The 18,994-nt window shown below is 37.9% G+C and overlaps 1 protein-coding gene across 6 annotated transcripts in view; it reads right to left on the reverse strand.

Moving 5' to 3' along the window:
* Positions 1-731: 731 nt before the first annotated feature.
* The window catches only part of TRPM6 (transient receptor potential cation channel subfamily M member 6), a 108,533-nt gene continuing 90,270 nt past the window's right edge, over positions 732-18,994 (reverse strand). For all 6 annotated transcript variants that reach the window (XM_085566517.1, XM_085566514.1, XM_085566516.1 and 3 more), the window contains 5 exons: positions 18,696-18,778; positions 17,981-18,186; positions 16,050-16,101; positions 10,370-10,476; positions 732-9,481 (listed from right to left, as the gene is read on the reverse strand). In XM_085566517.1, the coding sequence (XP_085422643.1) occupies positions 9,360-9,481; positions 10,370-10,476; positions 16,050-16,101; positions 17,981-18,186; positions 18,696-18,778 (570 nt within the window). In that variant the 3' untranslated portion in view covers positions 732-9,359. The remainder of the gene's footprint in view (positions 9,482-10,369; positions 10,477-16,049; positions 16,102-17,980; positions 18,187-18,695; positions 18,779-18,994) is intronic.

Below are 18,994 nucleotides of genomic sequence, written 5' to 3' on the forward strand. Positions count from 1 at the left end.
AAGGACAGAGAGAATGTTTGATATTTGCCAAAGTAAAGCATTCATTCATGTATTGTTTAGTATCTTGGTGACACTTGGAATATTGAATATAAGGATTTTCTTTTCTATAGTAGATGATTTTCTGTTTTATGGGAGTCAATGGGTCATTCTGCCACTGCCCCTAAGAGAGAGTTTAGGTTTAGTTTGGTCAAGAAAACAGTAACAATCTTATTGTAATGGGAATTATAGCACTTTTAGCAGGTATGGACAGGAAGATAGCAATCCCAATTAAACAGCCAAAAGAAATTTCAGGGAGAGCTCAGGAGAGACAAAGGAAATCATGCCTGCTCCTGTTGACACCGGGACGCCAAGCATGCTGAATTTATAAACTACAAAGTCATGTTACAGAAACTAGAGATGAAGAAACCAACAATCATGAGACTGTCCCTGCCTAAGAAAAAGATAAGAGGACTGAAGAGGTGGACTAATGGTCATGAGAAGTGAGAAATGAATAAGCAACAGAAGATAGAATACTAAATAATGAAGAGAACTACATAACCTGTAAGCCAATGAACACCAATTCCTTCGTTTGCTAAAAAGTATAAACCGTTTTGATGACTGATGTATGTGTTTTGTGGAGTGATTCTCACATATGCCAGCTTTGAATAATGTATATTTTCTAATCTAACAAACTGGTCAGGGAGTTTATTTTTCTGTTTTTGGTGACAAGATCTGTGATGTCATGGTCTAAACCAGCAACTGAGCCCCACAGAATCACTCACTCCTTCCCCCACCAGTGCAATGAGGAAGAGAATCAGAAGAGTAAGTTAGAAAACTTGTGGCTTGAAATAGAGATAGCTTAATAGGGAAAGCATAAGCCACATATTTAGGCAAAGCAAAACAAGGAATTAATTTGCTACTTCCCATGGACAGTCAGATCACACTCAGTAGAGCAGGGCTCCATCACAGGTAACTGTGACTTGGGAAGACATATGTCATTGCTCCAAACATTCCTGCCTTATTTCTTTTCTCCCCTCCACTTTACATACTTAGTGTAATGTCATATGGGATGGAACATCCCTATGGTCAGTAGGAGTCACCTTTCCCAGCTGTGTCTCATCCCAAATTCTCATGTACCTTAATAGCCAGTATGACAGTACAAGAAGCAGAAAAGACTCTGCATAAGCCCTGCTTATCAATGACAAAAAAACATCTCCATATTATCAACACTGTGTTCTGCACATATCCAAAACAAAACCCCACACTAGCCACTGTGAAGGAAATTGAGCTAAATAGAGCCAAAATCAGCACATATGCCCAGCAGGAGTGCTCTCTTTCTTCTTAAATACAATATAGGAAAGAATACTACAATTTACCAGTCAGAGGTTCTCTTAGTTTAAGTGCTGTCCATGTTTAGTTGGCCCAAAGTAAATTGGCCTCAATTTGACACGCCGTAGACCTTTGCAGAAAACCACTCTCCTTCTTTGTTGTTCAGGGGTTGTTTAAATTCAGCTGAAGCCCCAGTTTGCCTCAGGTCCATAGGTCCCAGGCCCAGCCACATGGCCTCACCTGACTTCACCGGGGAAGTACATAAGTTGGGATCTAGAGCTATTAGGAAATGTGTCCAAAATAAAGTGAAATTAAAGACAGACAGCCATCATGATAGGGCAAGACTGTGCTCTTACCCTTGAGTTATTGAAGGGTAGCAAATCAGGATAAGCAGATGATGCATCAGCTATTTGACAGACACAAAACTGAAAAGGATGAGCAGAAGCAATGCTAAGTGAGACAAAATCCAAGTCCTGTGCATGGGAGGGATGGACTTAATTCTATGCAGCTGTACAGGCTGGATTAGAAGCAGTTTTGCAGGAAGTAACCTGATGTTTTAAATGAAAAAAAATAAAGTATCTGTGATTCTAGTTTTTAGTCAAAAAGCCAAGTATTGTCCTGGGTGTCATTTGGTCTACAAGGACCATCTGAGGTCAATGAGAAATGTAATTAGTGCACAAACATCATTAATGGTCAGCTCATTCCCATTGCCTGATAAGGGGTCATCTCAGGTTAAACTCAGAGACAATAATATATACAATAAATCACATAAGCATCTAAAGTCTAGTCAATCCAGTGAATTTGACTGGGGTAGTCTGAGATCCACCAGATTATCAATTCAACGTGAAAACATCCCACATATTTTCTCCAGGGTCATCTGATGTTAATTTCTTACACAAACAGTTGACAAGGTGAAAATTTGAAATTAACAAAGTCCTTCTGTGGCGCACAGGAGTCAATTGAAGTGAACCTGAGATCCATTCAGATCACCAGAGGTAATTTCAGGCATTTGCAACCAAAAAGGCTAATTGACATCAGCATGAGAGCCAATTGAGGCCAATTAACATCAGCATGAGAGCCACTTACCTATTTGGAGGTGTTATAATCTGATGAGTGAGAGATGACTTTGCTCAAATTAGGGTGCAAACTAGACCAAATGCTGTTTTAACACTGACCTTATTTGGTAATATTAAGTGAGTAGGAAAATGAGCAAAAGAAGCAAGGAGAGAGATAGTAAAAGAATATAGTCACCACCTGTGGATCCAGCAGTACCCCAGTGGTCCATCTTCACCCTCAGCTTCTCAGTGGTGGAGCAGGTTACCCAATTTGTTCTTCTGTTGGTATGTTCTGTACAGGAAGGGATCCTGGGTATACAAGGTCTGCCAAGGATTGTCAAATCTTTTCACTATTTATACATTTTAGCAAACAAAGGAATCAATTCTTATTGACAGCGAGCTACACACTTCTTGTATTAAACAGTATTTTATCTTCTAGTTATTAAATTATTTCCTTACTTCTTATGCTAATTAGTCGACATGCTCAATCTTTCTCTTCTTTCTCTTAAGTCAGTGGGTTTCTTGTTTTGGTGTTCTGTGAGCTGATTCAGCACAGTAGCCAAGTTGGCTTTATTAGTTTCTTCTTTATCTTGGGAGTTCTGACAAATGCCTTTAGACCCATTAATTCTGTAATTTTTTTTATCCACTGTCAGTGATACATCCTTCTTCTCAAGCCTTGTTGACCTCCCCCTAGGACCTAACACCCAAACAGTACTGCCTTTATACTGCCCGAGTTCCAGGATCCACAGAGGCATATTTGGGGAGCTTGTGGATGGTTGCAGATGGCGTCTGTCCCATAACTTGTCCCAGACATGATCTTTGTTTGATTGGTGACATGATCACGTATGACCAGTTGCTTTTTTCCACACAGTCTATCACTCTGAGGAAAATTTGTCTAGATGCATTAGCCAGGATGTGCTACTGCCAGCACATCCTAGAAGTAGCACCTTTCTGTCACAAATTACTTCTTTCTGTGGCCTTAACAGTGTTTGAGATAGGTAACTCTGCTTGTTAACTTCCAAGAGGAGGTCACTTAGGCAAATTATCAGCCCCATTTACACCTAAAAAGTCACTGGAAAACAACTTGTAGTACAGTTAGACTCTAAAGATCATTTGAGATGAGCGTGAGATCCAGGTAACTGCTTGGGGTCAGTAGAGGTTAAATGAGAATCAAACACCTGGCCTATGATTACTTCTCAGGAAGGTCATTTCGGATCAACTTGTGGGCTAAATAACTTTTGTAGGGTCATCTGAGGTGAACCTGAGGGGTCAGGTAACCTGTCAAATAGGGTTTATCTGGCACCATCATGAGACCCAGGTATATGCAAGGTGCTGTTTGAGGTCATCTAGGCTCTTGTTTGGAGCCTAGGATCATCTGAAGTCAACCTGACATACAGAGACCTTCACAGACTTGACACTTGACATACATTTGAATGTCACAGAGGTCCTTTAAAGTCACTACTTCTCTCCTTTGGAGGAGGGGCAAATATTTAATGTCTGTTTGGTATCCAGTTAAGCAATCAGGATTCATTTGAGGTCAACCAGAGACCCTATTGGGGTTCCTGTGAGATCAGTACAGCCTTTGCTCAGTGCCCAGAAGTCATTCAAGTAAACCTCAGATCCAATTAACTGTTTGGTTTCTCATTTAACATCAACCTGCACCTCATTTGGTGCCAGAAGGTCAATCACAATCTTTAATTCCTGTCTGAGGTCATCTGAGTTCAATTAAAGATGGACCTCTTACTGCAGGGTCATACAAAGTCAACTCTCACAGTCATGGCACAGGTCAATTCAAGCAACTATGAGTTTAAATAACTTAAGGGAGTCACTGTAAGGTCCAATTGGCTTGATTTTTGAGCCCAAGGCTCAAATGTTGACCTCATCTGAGGTCAAGATGCTAACAAATTGGTTAAAAGAGGTCACCTTGGGGCAATATCATAGCTGGTGATCTGCTTAAGGCCATCTAAAGTCAATGCCTGGGGTTAGCTTTACACACTAAATTTCCTGAGGTCACACTGGTCCTTGTTTTCATTCAACAAGTTGTTTGGAGTCCTATTCAGAACAAATTAACCCGCAGATTGTCATCTGATATCAATTAATTAATTCCAATTAGCTACACCAGGTAATCATTGAGGGTCAGCCTGGGCTCCTTTAATATGCAGGGGTCACCTGAAGTTAACCAAGACCACATTTCCTTACAGTCACTTGAGGCCAGTCTTATATCCATTTAGTAGAACAGCAGGAATATGTGGCCGTTCCTAGCTGACCACCCTGGACCACCCTTGCTCTCCTTATAAGTTGCTGACCTGACTGTTTCCTGCTCAGATGTCTTCAGAGGGCACGTTAACACTTCAAATGTCATAGCAGGGATCATCTGAGGAGAATCATCTCTTTTTTCATCATCAGGTGAGATACCTGTTGAAACCAGGCCACCCTGACTACACTAGTAAAAGCATTTTAGTACACATTACTGCTTCACACTACAGACCACAGAAACAAGATGACATTGGCAGTATCTCTGTGGGACAAGAGTTCAGTCAGGAAAAACAGCAGGAGAAGGGCTTAGAAGTCAGACTGCTCTCTGTGCCTTAGCCTCCCCTCCTCTTCCTCGTCTCTGTCCTCCTCCTCTTTCATCTCCTCCTCCCTTCCACCAGTTATGCTTAGGTTGGGCTGCCTGCAAAGTGTCAAACCTAAATCATACTATTTTCAATAGCAACCTGAGAAATGGAAGGGTTTAGCCATTTACCTAAATCTTTGACAGGAAGAACATAGCCAGACTTCCTTTAGGCAACAAAGTTACTCCTTTCTTGCAGAACTTTTCTCTGATTTTTCTTCTTGAACCTTAAGCACTTTTAAAAGTACCTAGGGTATTTTAAAGCACCAGTTTATTTTCTGTTCTGTAAACAGAACCAATGCTGTGGAAGCAAATGGACAGAGCACTATAACTGTTTACATGCTCTTCAATATCAAAGAGGAAAATAGTTTTTGCCAATTTTAGTCTGAAATTTTTCTTACCCAGGAATAGTTACCATGAACTGGGAGGTCAAACTCTCTTCCAGGATAAGCCAATGTATGACAAAGACAGTAAAGAAAAGCTGAAAAGCATAACAGATCTTGCAAATGATCTAGCAATAATGGAAGCACTGACTACTCTGGTGTGACCACAGTTAATGAGAAGGCCCAGGTCAATCCAGACAGGTTTTTTCTTTATCTCTGGGAACATTTTTCATCTAAAAGTGACTTGCATCAATATCCTAAGAACAGAAAACAGATATAAAAGGTAGCAGATTTGAAAACTGTTTATGTCAGCTCCCTGTTTACACTTGTGGCTATACAGGCTTTTCATATCAGAGAACTAAAATTACAGTAAAAAACAAGACTTTCATATTAAAGTAATGACATCTATATTTCTAAAATCTGCAGTGGTGATTAGATTTACCAAGCCTTCTAAGAATTGAATACACACCTCAACTAAAAATAAAATAACCCCAGACTTTACTTTGAACAACTAATAAGTAAATTAAAATACCTACTTTCTTCTTCTGTAAATTAAGATTTGACTTATGAGACAGATGTAGAAGTATTCTTGCTGTAAGTATATTAACTACAGTAATAGAAACTAATACTCCAGAACTAAAACAAAAGAGGAGCTGGAAACCACATGATATAGAATAGATGTTTATTACTTTGAGATTAAGGATTAAAATATTATCTGTATGTTGCACCTTTTTCCCTTAGTGCTCAGAAATGTTATTTCATTTTATACCTATCAAGAACAGAAATATGAAAGTGTTCTTTTATTCTTTAGCAATAATATGAAATAGAGTGACAAAACTACAACAAATACAAATTCATTTCTAGAAAATACAGGTGTAATATCCCTTTTGATTTTATTGCACTAACAATAAATTAATAACACCAAGTGCACCATAACTTTGAATAAAAGGAAAAACCCTTCCTGAGTATGGAGTTTTCAATTTCTGAATATTTTTCATATGTTCAGCTATATCTCCAGTACAGCAGATGCCAAAAAAACCATTTTGCTGTGGATAATCCCAACTGAACTCCTAAGTAAACTTCTTTTGAGCTCACATTAAAAAATGAGCTTATAAATACTCTGTTGGATTTTTTTTGTTTTGTTTTGTTCTCTCAAAACTTTACTGCCTGATTTATTTGAACAAAGTAAACAGGGATTTTTTTCCCTGAACCCATCAGAATTATAAAAGAAATCTGTATGTGCTTTTCAGCATAAACATATATTGATGCTAATAATCAGAAACTTCTATGGTTTCGTTTGACACACATGCTTTCCTCTTCCACTCTAGCTGTCAAGCAGCTGGAGAAAGGACCTTACTTCCACAACTTTCATTTCACATGAACCCAAGTTTCAGTGTGAGTGGTGATTACTGCTGTCACCTTAAAAGGCTGTTGGGGTTTTTTTCATGTCTTCAGTAGGCATGTGTTTCAATCCAAGGACAGTATTTAGAAACCAAAAGACAATTTTAAAAATGTACAGAATTTGTAGTAAGAAAGACCTCAAAATAAATATATTTTTTAATTATTTTCAAGATAATTTATTACTGAACTAAAAATGGGGGGAGAGGAAGGTCTTTAATCATACACTTAAGTTTACAGTTTAGTAAAATGTGAATCATCACTCCCAACAATGCAAAAAGAAAGGTGATGCATAATTTATCAGCCAGCAGAATTACTGGACTTCTTCAGCTTAGTGTCTCCACACTTGGAAAAATTAGTGCAAGGATAAATATATACAATGGAACAATTTGAAATGCCTCTCTCTTGTTTCATCCACTTAATATTTCACGCTGAACAAAATTAAATAGCTACAAAATTAAATAAACTACATTTTAACACAGATTAGTATCTTGCAAGGATCCCCAATTTCATACTGTAATATAGTATTTGCCTTGACAGATACTGGCAAGAAGAAATAAGATTAATCTATCTGAGCTTGCTCTACATCATAAGAATTCTCACAAATGTTGCTATGAATGCAGGAGCCACCCACTCGTGCAGGAAATAGGAGCATTGCCAAGAAAAGGTCATCTGAAGAATGATTTGTGCATGCCTTCAAAACTTGTAAGGAAATGAAAGGTGCTCAGGCCCAGCCTGGCCTAGAGTTTATTTTTTGTGTATAATATTGTCGCGGACCGACTCCGGATAATATAAATGTGTTCTAAATTTATGGCAACATTTAAGAATACAACACTATCAGGGCATGACTACATTGTCTATGACTTTACAGACATATCTATGTGTCATTTAACTTAACTGCATTTAAAGACAGACAAATAGTTAAGAGATCTTTGAGATAAAGATCTTTCTTTAAAGTATGTATGTATTCATGTAAGCACATATCTCCCTAAAGTCAGATTTTAAAATGATAACCACAGGAAGCAGAATTACGACCTTATAGGCATATGGACCAAAATTCACCCCCAGTCTGCAAAGATGGAATCAAACTACCTCTTTCACAGACAAGCTATGTTTTCTGGTATATTAACTTGCTTCCAAAAAGAAGACCCAAAGGAAACTATATATTTTTCAAAATGAGAAGTGTAATGTGATGGGGAAAAATATGGGGGGTTCTATCAAATTATGTCAAAAATAAAAAAACCCAATAGGAACCTCTTCTAAATGCTCTAAGAAACTGAAAGCATCTGAGTTAAACATTGCGTAGATGATTACTTCAATGACTGTTTACAATGCTGATTACTTCAACATCAATATTATAATCAATATAAAAACTGGGGACACATAACTTCCTATGTATATGCAGTCACTTAAGATACCAAATGAATCACAGATCACAATAAAAAGTCCCCTTACATATGGAAATATGATTTTTTTTCCTAATGACTGACATTTGAACATTAGGGTTTTTTACTCAACAGTAAAGTACAAAGTTGCTTTTAATGGTAAACCTGTACTAGAACACCAGTTGTGTTAGAAATACTTCTGCTGAAAACTTCTTTTCAGTCTTTACTCTACAAAAATGATATTGCACAGATTGATTTTTCTGTTTTCTGAACTTCAGCTGTAATCATAGGGCATCAACTGAAACAAATGTGGATGCTGCCTAATATAATTGCACCTCTGTTAGACAACACTCTAATGTTCAGCCTGACATTGACAACAAGTTAAATGCCAAATGGAACATAGTATTCTTTGTGACTTCTGAAATCTTTCTTCCAATTGCAATTTTAAAACATTCAGAAGCTAAAATATTATAAAGACAGGCAAGTTCTAGAAGTCAAATTATATTCAAAATGTTTGTATGAAATACCACAGAATATTGAACTTCATCTCAAAATGAGATCCTTGTGGGTCCAATAATCTGCTGCTTTATTGTGCAACTTTATCTTGGTATGTGAAAAGAATTGAAGGCAAATTTCCTATAAAATTTTTCATTCTCTCACAACTACTGTTTAAACCAAAACTTTATTACTTGGTTTATTTATTCTTTGTTTAACTCTGCATCAAAATCAATAATAAAGTAGCATTTCTGCAATTTCCTGAAGAGCCTTTTATGCTCAAGAAAAGTGAGCATGGGGCTGAGTGGGCTCTGACTGAAAATGAATGATTTGCTTTGCTTGTGTATACATTAATTTATTTACTAAAGAGCATAAAAAGAAACAAAAATTACTACCACTTGGAAATAAACTTGTCACCATCATTTTCCTAAGAAAGTATAACTTGGAACTAAGATCCACATGATAAAAAACGGCACTGATGGGAGAGTTCATCCAGGTAAGGGGTGACCTGCTCCTGGTGATTCATTAATCTGTATGAGAAAGGCCAGCACAAGAGCATGGAAGGGGAGTAAATAAAGGTAATTTCTTTCATTCCTTGTCTATAGGGTTTAGCTAGGGCAGACAGATGCTGCCCTCAGTCATCTGTATTTTGTGATTTTGGGCAAACCCTTGGTAGTGATTAAGGACAGGTTTTGAAGCATGCAAACACATAGACTCTGCTTCATAGCTGTGAACCACACTCAGAAGTCTCATCTGCATCATCAGCTTCTTCAGTGCTTGTTTCCATTTCTATTCTGAAGGCTGGACCAGCAGTTTCCAATGCATAGTCACTTCTTCTCAAATCTAAGGCAAGAAAACAAATTCAATAACGCAGACAAGTAAATGTTCAAAAAGCACAACCAGTTCAAGCAGTGTTCAACCCAATAACTCATAGCAGTTTGTTTGATGTTTTCAGCAGGAAGAAACTCTGAAGCAAGGCAAATAAGAACCAGGGGGTTGAGAGTTCTGAGAAACTCAGTGGTGTGAGCCTGTATGAATGAACCTTCCCTGACTATATTCATTCAGCTGATTTTCCCCTCTATTATCTCCAGCTGCCACAGACAAAAATCAAGCCAATAACATTGCAGTTTCTGTTTCAAATCAAACAGCAATTTTTACTCCATGTAGGCAATGAAGGAAAGGAGCTTCCTCTACAAAAAAAAAAAAAATGGTGGCTGAAAAGTCATCTAGAAAGCAATCTACTTTGGCTTTCAGTCTTTAAAATCTGCCACATGTCAAACAGAAGCACATTCTACCAAATACAATGTGAACAAAAGCAATCCAACTAAGCATAAGTAGGGGCTGCAGCAGGGCAAGAAAATTTCCAGTGAGTTTTTCCCCAGCCAATGCATTGCAAATTTTATATTTTTACTCTTTTCTTATTCTAAAAATTATTGCAGATATTATATGTAGTGATGACCCTGGAAAAATAGGCTCCCATTTAGCAAAGAAAGTGAAAAAATTCAATGGGAAGAAGCTTTCATGCTGAATGCCATTAGGTTGATGAGCTCCCACTCTCACATGGATGTTAGGCAAAAAAGCAGTATTCTCATATCTGCCTCTGCACAGGAAGACTATGCCTACCAGAGTCTTTCAGCTCAATAGAATTTCACTTCTTGTCTTTATAGCACGTGGAGGCCCTTGGTTGCACTTGTGAAGTTACACATAGATTAAACATTAATCTTTGCATACCTGGAAGTTTCAGCTTTCTGCAGCAAGAATTACAATGATGCTTTGCAATGAAGTTTCTTATTGCATCTTCTCCTAGGTTTGCTGGTCCAAATACCATCTTTCCAGACCTGAAAGAAATATTCTTAAAGCATCAGTGAATCTAAAATGAAGCAATTATAAGGGACAGAGATGATGCCATTTTTAATTTTTCATCAAGACAACCAAAAGTTAATACATATTCCAAGTTCCTTCAATATGAGACAAGAAAACTGTCAGTTCCAGTAAAATATTAGCCTACATATATCCCACACTACTTTTCCTCTAAAGACAGAGACAACAGACCCTTCAGTCTCTATTAAAAAGTTCAAAGGAAATCTGGGCACAGTGACATTTTGATGACATTTGCCATAATCTGTGTGATTCTGCTGCAGCCACCACTCATTCCCAAGCAAGTAGTCTGGTTCCAGTTTTGATGGTGGGCATGTGAGAACAAAACAGAGCTAACAAGGACTTGTTTTCTCTTCAATTAAAACCAGAAAAGCAAAGTCTAGCAGAACCCTAGCCACAAAAACATGCAGCACAGAAAAAATGAAAAAAAAAATTAAAACCCCAAAACCCACAGTATGCTACTGACAAGCAAGGTTTTAAAATTTATTGTCTTCATCCTGTGCTCATTTCCATGTGCCTGTTCTCTGAGCAATTCATCAATGCTAATAGGGGATCCATTTGTAGAAGTACATTGCATATTCTGAAAGAAACTTCCACAATTACAAATAGAAACCACCTATATCCACACCTGTATTAGAAGTACCACACAGTTACCACAGATTCTTAAGGTAGTCTAAAAGCTATCCTATATTTTAGTATAGCTGCACCTTTACTTTCAAGAATTTGACAGTCTAGACACTATGGAACACAGCACACAAGAAACACTTCCAAAGAAAGTTTACAAATGCTAGTGTTTTATTTTAATGATATGCAGAGTGGAAACAGCACATTTCCAAATCTGAAATCAATTACAGCTCTGAAAAGCTTTGGAAAAATATTTTAATTCTATCAAATGTATCTGTAATTCACACTGACAAAACTATATTCTCTCTAAGGAAAGTAGTGTTCAAACATGAAACTTTTCCCTTTCACACCAGACAGCAGCAATGATTAGCCAAAACTACTATACAAAATATAGTATCTTTCTAATTTCTTTCAGTCCCTAGAGAATATGTGTCTCCTGGATCCTGTGAAGGATTCATCTAATCATCTTCTAATGCAAATTAATACATCAAACAAGGGAAGAAGTGAATTATCATTCAAGGGCCATATTTAAATAACTTTAAATAACATGATGCAATATAGACATTTTTATCCTTTTTTGAAATCTGATGAAATGCCATAGAAATAGAAGTGCCATAGAAATAGAAATAGAAATAGAAATAGAAATAGAAATAGAAATAGAAATAATAGAAATAGAATGTACCTAAGTATTTGCTTGAGCAGGTACAGGAAATTAGGAAGACTTTGCTAATTTCAAGGCCACACAACCACTCTGATACTTCCTCTAATATAACCATTACCCTGAGCAAGTGGAAGCAAGTAAGACAGAATGCTATCTTCTCACACTGTTTTGAGGTAAAAAGGTATATTCTTTGTAATATATATGAAGTAACCTTCCTCTCAGGATTGACAATGGTTCATAAGGAATACTGCATTTAAATTTCAAAAACTATTTCAAGGATATTGGATATTATCATGAGCCTAGAAACTACAACATGTAAAGATTATGGGGTAGTTTAACATGAAAAAGAAAAGACTGAAGGAGAAGAATGTTGAATTTTTTTTCTCTGTGTTGTCAATAGGTAGCACCAGAAAGAAACATTTCAATTAAAAAACAACAACAAAAAAAAACCCAAAACAACAAACAAACAAACAAACCAAAAACCAGGAAAAATCATTCAGGCAGTGTAACAACAAACTATTGGAAACAGATATTCTGTGAATGTATCAGTTCTTTTCAGTCTGAAATTGAGAACACTCTTTTCCTTGCCTCTGAATGTGGACCTAATATTCCTGAATACTTTACCCTTATTAATTTTGTTTTGGCCTTGCCAAGTAGTATACATTACAAAAAGCACCCAGAGTATTGCTTTTGAGACAATTTTTCTCAATGTTTGGGCAGGACAGAAGTCTGCAAGGACTGTGTTAAACCCTGCTTCTGTGCCTCAATTACATCTGTTTTAAAGGATTCTTGTGAATGTCACACCTGCACCATTTTATCACTTCATACATTCCATGCAGTGCTCGTGGCCAGATCTTACACTGCTTGCATCAGCTCAGGATCTGTCTGAGCTGTCACAACATTAGGCATACTTTCCAAACAGATCTATTATATTTGTCTTGATCTGGATATAAAATCAAGACATAAGGCACTATCATGGATCTGGAGGCCACACTTTGCCATTGCAAAATCCTGTCCAGAACACGATGTGGGATGCATGAAATAAAAGACTTACATGACACGTGACGGGATAATGACATGAGCAAATAAATTGATGGAGTTAAAAGAGCAAAACATAAATAATTTGACTGTAAGTAAAGCCCCATAAGTCAGGTGCCATCTATTTTCTCCTAGGTTTTCAAGAGAACATGAGCTCAAAGTGTGTTTTGAGACAGGTTTTGATTTTATCTAAGTATCTTACTTACAAAAGAAAACTTAAAACACATCTTGCCTCTGTCAGAAATGTTTCTCCTGTGAACAAATGAAGGTTAGAGCAAAGACAGTGCTTTTGTATTGTAATTCTTATTACTCTTTCAGAAGGTATTTCTTAGAATTTGGTATCTGCTTACAGAAAACACCACAGTTTCACTGCCTTATTCCTTTAGAATCCTAAATCAAACAATATAGTTTCACTAATTGCTGTTCTGAAGTATTCCCTGAATATAAGAAAATCAAGCTGGGTTTGATTAATTAATCAACACTTGCTCTCTACCTAGGACTAACTATTTTGCTGATGATAAACAACAAAAAGTTCTAAAAATAAGATCTGTATGATCAGATTTTATTAATCAATGTAATAAAATTAGTTAATAGCAAAGACAATAGAGAAGAACATTAATAAAAATAAACCTCATGGTATAATGTAGATAACTATTATCTTTATTTCAAAGAGGATAAGCTGACTTGTCTTGTGAACTACTTTGGTCAGTGCCTCTACTATTTACAACAATAACTGTTTACTGTTTATGTGACCACTGATATAAAAAATCTATTTGAACAGTAGCAAATCAGAATTTCATACATCTGTACCTTGAAAGTATTTGCTAAAATCTGGAGAATAACTACATGATTGACCTCTCTTCATCTCTAACTTGAGCTATCTATGTGCTTCTGTCATGAACCTATGGCCTACTTAGGGCAAAGACTTTGTCACTGAGAAGTGCTCAGCATATCTTTGCTCTCTCAGCATATCTTTGTTGTTTTAAAAAAAAAAATTATATGTACAATACACCTACAGTCATAATTAAGCATTAAGATGATTGTTTATTACTTACCTTTTTGAAATATTAATTATGGTCCCAGAACTAAGAACTTGCTTACAAAATTAACTTAGATTTCCAAGTTGTAGGCAAGTCATCTGACATTTCTATAGTTAGTTGCCCTTTTTATTAAATTAGATTGTTTACGTTTGCTTCTTCCTACCTTCTAAACATGAGACTTCCTTTCACTCAAATGGCATGAGCTGAGCAAGGGGCTGTCAAGATCAGACAGGGGAGGGGCAGGGATGTCAGGGCAGATCGGGACAGGAGTGTGGGTTTAGGAAGAGCAGAGCTGTAGGAGAGTGTTGCTATCATGCTGGCATGGTAGCGTGGAGGAAGGTTTTAGAAAGGCCTTGGGAATGGTAAACTGAGGAAAAGGATACATTCATGTATGCCCCATTGTTTTAGAAAGGCTTTGGGAATGAGAAACTGAGGTAAAAGATACATTTATGTATGCTCCATTGTTTCGGGAAAGTTTCTCTTCAGCATTCCTCTGTAAACCCCTTTCTCCCCACCCCTGAGCAGTTCCCATTGGACCTGGCCCCTGGGGTGGTTCTGATGTGCCTAAGCTGGACACTGTCTCTATTGTTTAGACCTTAACTCTTAATTTTGCTGTATAAAACTGTATCTGGGCAGTGGCCTGGGGCCTTTGGTCCCTGCTACAGTTCAGGCAATACAACCTCTCTGGACAAGCATACCATTGGTCTCTCTTGGTCTCTTTATCTCGAACCCTTGCGGCGACCGAGGCAGCGCCGCAGCTCGGACCGTGCTAACCCAGCCCTGCCTGGTGAGCCCAGGGCAGCGGGACCGCGGAAAACCCCGGCCCCGAGAGGGGACAGCTAGCCAGAGGGTCCCGGGGGGCCGGGGAGGGACGGGGGACAGCAGCGAGTGACCCCCGAAAGCCGCAGGAGAGCAGCCATCAGCACCACTGCTTCTGCTCTTACTACAGGAAATACCGTTCAAGAGCAAGGTCACAGAATGGGAGAACAGCCATAGTTCTGATTCTGAAATTTGATTCACAAAGGCAGACTACTACTTCTGTGCATCTACTCTATCCAGTTTTTGTTAAGTTTCCACTCATGATTAGTGTGGGAGATGGGGTTGGAGACAGTACAACTGAGATACCTTGGGAGGACTCCCTTGTTAACACAGGGAGAGAAAGTGTTACAACTACCCAGAACCCTTTGCCCCCAAATGTAAATGCACACCTCTCTATCAACCAGAGTCTATTCCCTTGTTCTGGAAAGATCTGTACTCCCAGCCTCCCCATTGGTTTTCCCTTCACAGCCTTTCCTCCCTGTTCCCTATTGGTTAATTGCATATCACCCATCACTGCTCCTCCCCTGCTCCGCACCCCCATTCGTCTGATTGTACCCTGTCCCCTCCTACCCTTCCTCAAGTGATTACCCTAGACCCACCCTTGCTCAGGGCCCTTCACACCTGGCTCCTTCCAACAGAGGTTGTTCTCCTGCCCTGTCAGCCCTGCCTGCTACACCCCCTGCCTTCCTACCTCCCTCAACTGCTCCTGGATGCTCACCTCTACCTTCAATAAACCCTTCTCGATTACTACACAAGAGTGCTCTCATCTTTCCTGGTGGAGCTGAAATTACTACATCCGGGCTCAGGCATCTGGTTGGCTGGGGGAGTTGGCAATGTAGTCTGAAGCGGAGACGCTTTTGCGTCAGCGGCACCCTGACAGAACCTGCCCAGGGGCACAGTTTACCATCTTCATATCACAGGTCTGAAATCATGCTGCATGCTTAAGTGCAGCAGTAAAACCTATTGGAGAGGTTAAAGAGCCAGGCCCTCTCTTCATCCTCTTAAGCCATTGTGGCCCTGTGTACTCCTAGAAAAAGTCAGGGGAAACTGGACTGCCACATTCATATCTTTTGTAAAACTCTGTGAAGAGATTGCTCCCAGCACAACAGCACAGACTCTCCCACCTTTCATACACCTCTGACCACATGTTGAGAGCTGGGACACATTGTGTCTTCTCCCGTGCTTTGGAGGACGCTGTCTCTCCATTGGCATCACACTATCATTTAACCCAAATACCATGTGAAATAAAAAGTTTAAACCTCCCCCACAATATATAGAAAACCATCCTAAATATACAGACTGTTGGCAGAATATCTGTAGTGAATGATAATTTCAACAGAAAGAAACCTACTTTTTGTCTTCAGGTTTAATCACAGATGGATCTGTAAGGTTTTCTCCAACACCTACAACAAATAAACATTGTGTGTGTTACAAAGGAAGGTAGTCATGATTTTATACCCTGGCACTTAACAAAAGATGTAATTAACCATTGTCTTGGTACATCATAGTGTCATAGTTAAAGTGGTCATGAACTAGAATGAAAATGGTATGACTATAAAAATGTGTAAAGTACTTGTAATTACAGTTACAGTTCTTATTACAGTTCTGTCTTCAGCTGCTTTGAGGTCAATTTATATGTAGACGGAAAGTGTATGAAAATGCTATAAATATTATATTGAAGCTCAACTAACTAAAATGTGACCAACCAAAATATTCTTATTTTACTTGGAGTAAAGGTTCTAATCACATATGGATTTTACCAGTATCAATAGAGCTACTTTCAGATACACATTCTCTTCAAGGTGACAAACACAAGAAGCCAGAACTTCATGATTTGCAAATATTTGCATCTGTTATCCCTTTCTCCATTTGGGTGGCCAAGGAAGCATATTAAAGAAATACCTGAATGCTGATACCTATGTTGCAGTTTTCACCAAACTGATTAAGTATACTACCTTTATGAAAGCAATCTTTTCTTGAATCTGACAAAATCACTGAGTTTTTACACTAATGAAAAATCTATGGTCATATAACCATGTGAAATGCAATTATTTTTATTTCAACATGGTAAATTTATGTTCTGCAACAAAAATAAAAATTCTGGAGACAGCATAATGTGGCTGAAATACCCCCAGATAGAAATCAGGACATTTCAGTTGATGTAAATTAGGCAACATGTGAGTAGACATATATGTGTATGTGGAGATGCTCATGGTATTAAATAGTAAACTGTTATCTAGATTCATCCTTGTAGAACTCCAAGAAGAGCAGCCCTTGCACTTTTCCTCAGTTCCAGATTTAGAGAACTTAACATGAGGCAAAAACTAGAGCTGATATCAGCTTATTTAAGATGAAAACCGAAATTTATATAGATGTTTAAATTCTACATTGTTAAGCCCACAGAGTTGCTCTGGAACTGTGAGAGTTATATAATAAACCTGAGTAAATTTCATACAAATTCTCATAGGCTATGGCAGAGACACACTTATTCTTTCTGTATCATTTCATTTTTTTTATTTACAGCTAAAGCAAATCAAGGCAAGGATGGAATTATAGGATTATTTTGCATAATAATTAGGTCTTTTTTGTAACTTAAAGCTTCTGGATGCTGTGATATATAAATATGTTAAGTATCTGGCTATCCATAGACTTTTCCCTTGACAGAAATGAAAAGTGATAGTGTTTATACTGTTTGATGGGTGATGTTCCTCTGAACGTTGTCAACTGCTTTATCTCCTCAAAATATGCCACTTACATATGTACAGTAAAATGATCACATGCTCTTTGAAGGAGTCACTAGAAGGAAGTCAATAGAATTGTGAATAGCATTCAGGTTTACAGTTTACAGCTTTTTTATTGTTCATTAATATGAACAATAAAAAAATGCAGATAGTTCACCCATTTTGACATTAACATATCATTGTGTGCATAGATACATGAGGACATTTGAATCTCTGTATTATTTATGCATCTCATGAAAAATAAAAATACCATTATGGAGTGGCTTTTTTGGAGCTAGATGAAATATTCCTGCAGTTTATCTAACTGCTCTTTCAGTCTTTCAGCCTGGAGGCATTTGAAGCAATATTATTTTCTCATTACACCTACATTATCCTAGACAGTTTCTGTGGATTCTCATTTATCGGCATCACATAAGAGATATCCAGAAGTTTTTTGAACTTTGCATTTTCTCATCTAAGGGAGAATTTGGTCCTCAGTAGTGGTATTTGATATTATTACTTTTCATTTGGTTTCAAATAGCAGTCCTATGCTAGCAGTCACCTTGCATATCCAGGACCAGGAGTTCCCCACGGGTGTAGACATAGGTCCAGTGAGAGAAGGCCAGCATCAGCTCTTCCAGCAAGCTGATGGGAGTAATCTCATCTCCGTTGTTGTTGTTGTATTTCCGAAATTCACCAGTCATGTACTTCTCAATGGTCAACCACTGCTTTGCTGAGTGGCAGTAGATGAGGAAAACTTCCAGGAACCTGTAAATATAAATACTGTCTGTCAGCAGCTGACAAGGTAACAAGCATCCTCACAGTCAGCAGCCATCAAGATGCAGCACAAGCATACCAAAAAGGAGGACATGTCCTCTTTGGCTAGAGCATTTTCAACAGTAGGTAGGTACAAACAATAGAGAGTACAAAAGCTTTCTTGGTCTGACAACTCTCAAAAGAAAAGCGCCTTATCAGAAGGTAAAGCTTATGAAGAAAAAACATAATCTGATTTACCCTAGTGCACTGTAAATGAGCTACATCAAATTGTTTTAGTTAATTATGTAAAAGGCAGTTCTTGCTTAAGTCTACGGAACAAAATGTTTATTCTTCCACTGCATGTAATTATAAAGACAAGGTTCAAAGCCGCCTACCTTTCCTCCTAAAAGTTCATTCTTAGACATTATCATTACCACTGCATTATCATTGCAACCCACAACAGAAAAGGAGGCTGAAAAGAGAAACTTCTTTCACCTGGTACCTAAAGACATTTGATTTACCTTGGAGTATAGGGAATAGTATGAGGCTTCACTTGGTTGAAGGTATAGATTAACTTCTGGGCAACCCTTTGCTGTTGAATCTCCTGAAAAAAAAAGATAATGTTATAAACACCACTTCATTTTGATGAAGAACAGTATCATAAATTTGTCAAAAAAACTAAACAAACACACACACACACACAGCCTGATTATCTATTTTTTACAAATGGGATATGCAACTTCCTCAAAACCTTTTTTCTTTCCAAAAGATAGCATCAAAACATATGTCAACCTTGTTGAAGACATTAACAAGTAAGCAG

The sequence above is a fragment of the Lonchura striata genome, chromosome Z (genome assembly GCF_050655825.1).
Source record: "Lonchura striata isolate lonStrDom1 chromosome Z, ASM5065582v1, whole genome shotgun sequence".
Lineage (NCBI taxonomy): Eukaryota > Metazoa > Chordata > Aves > Passeriformes > Estrildidae > Lonchura > Lonchura striata.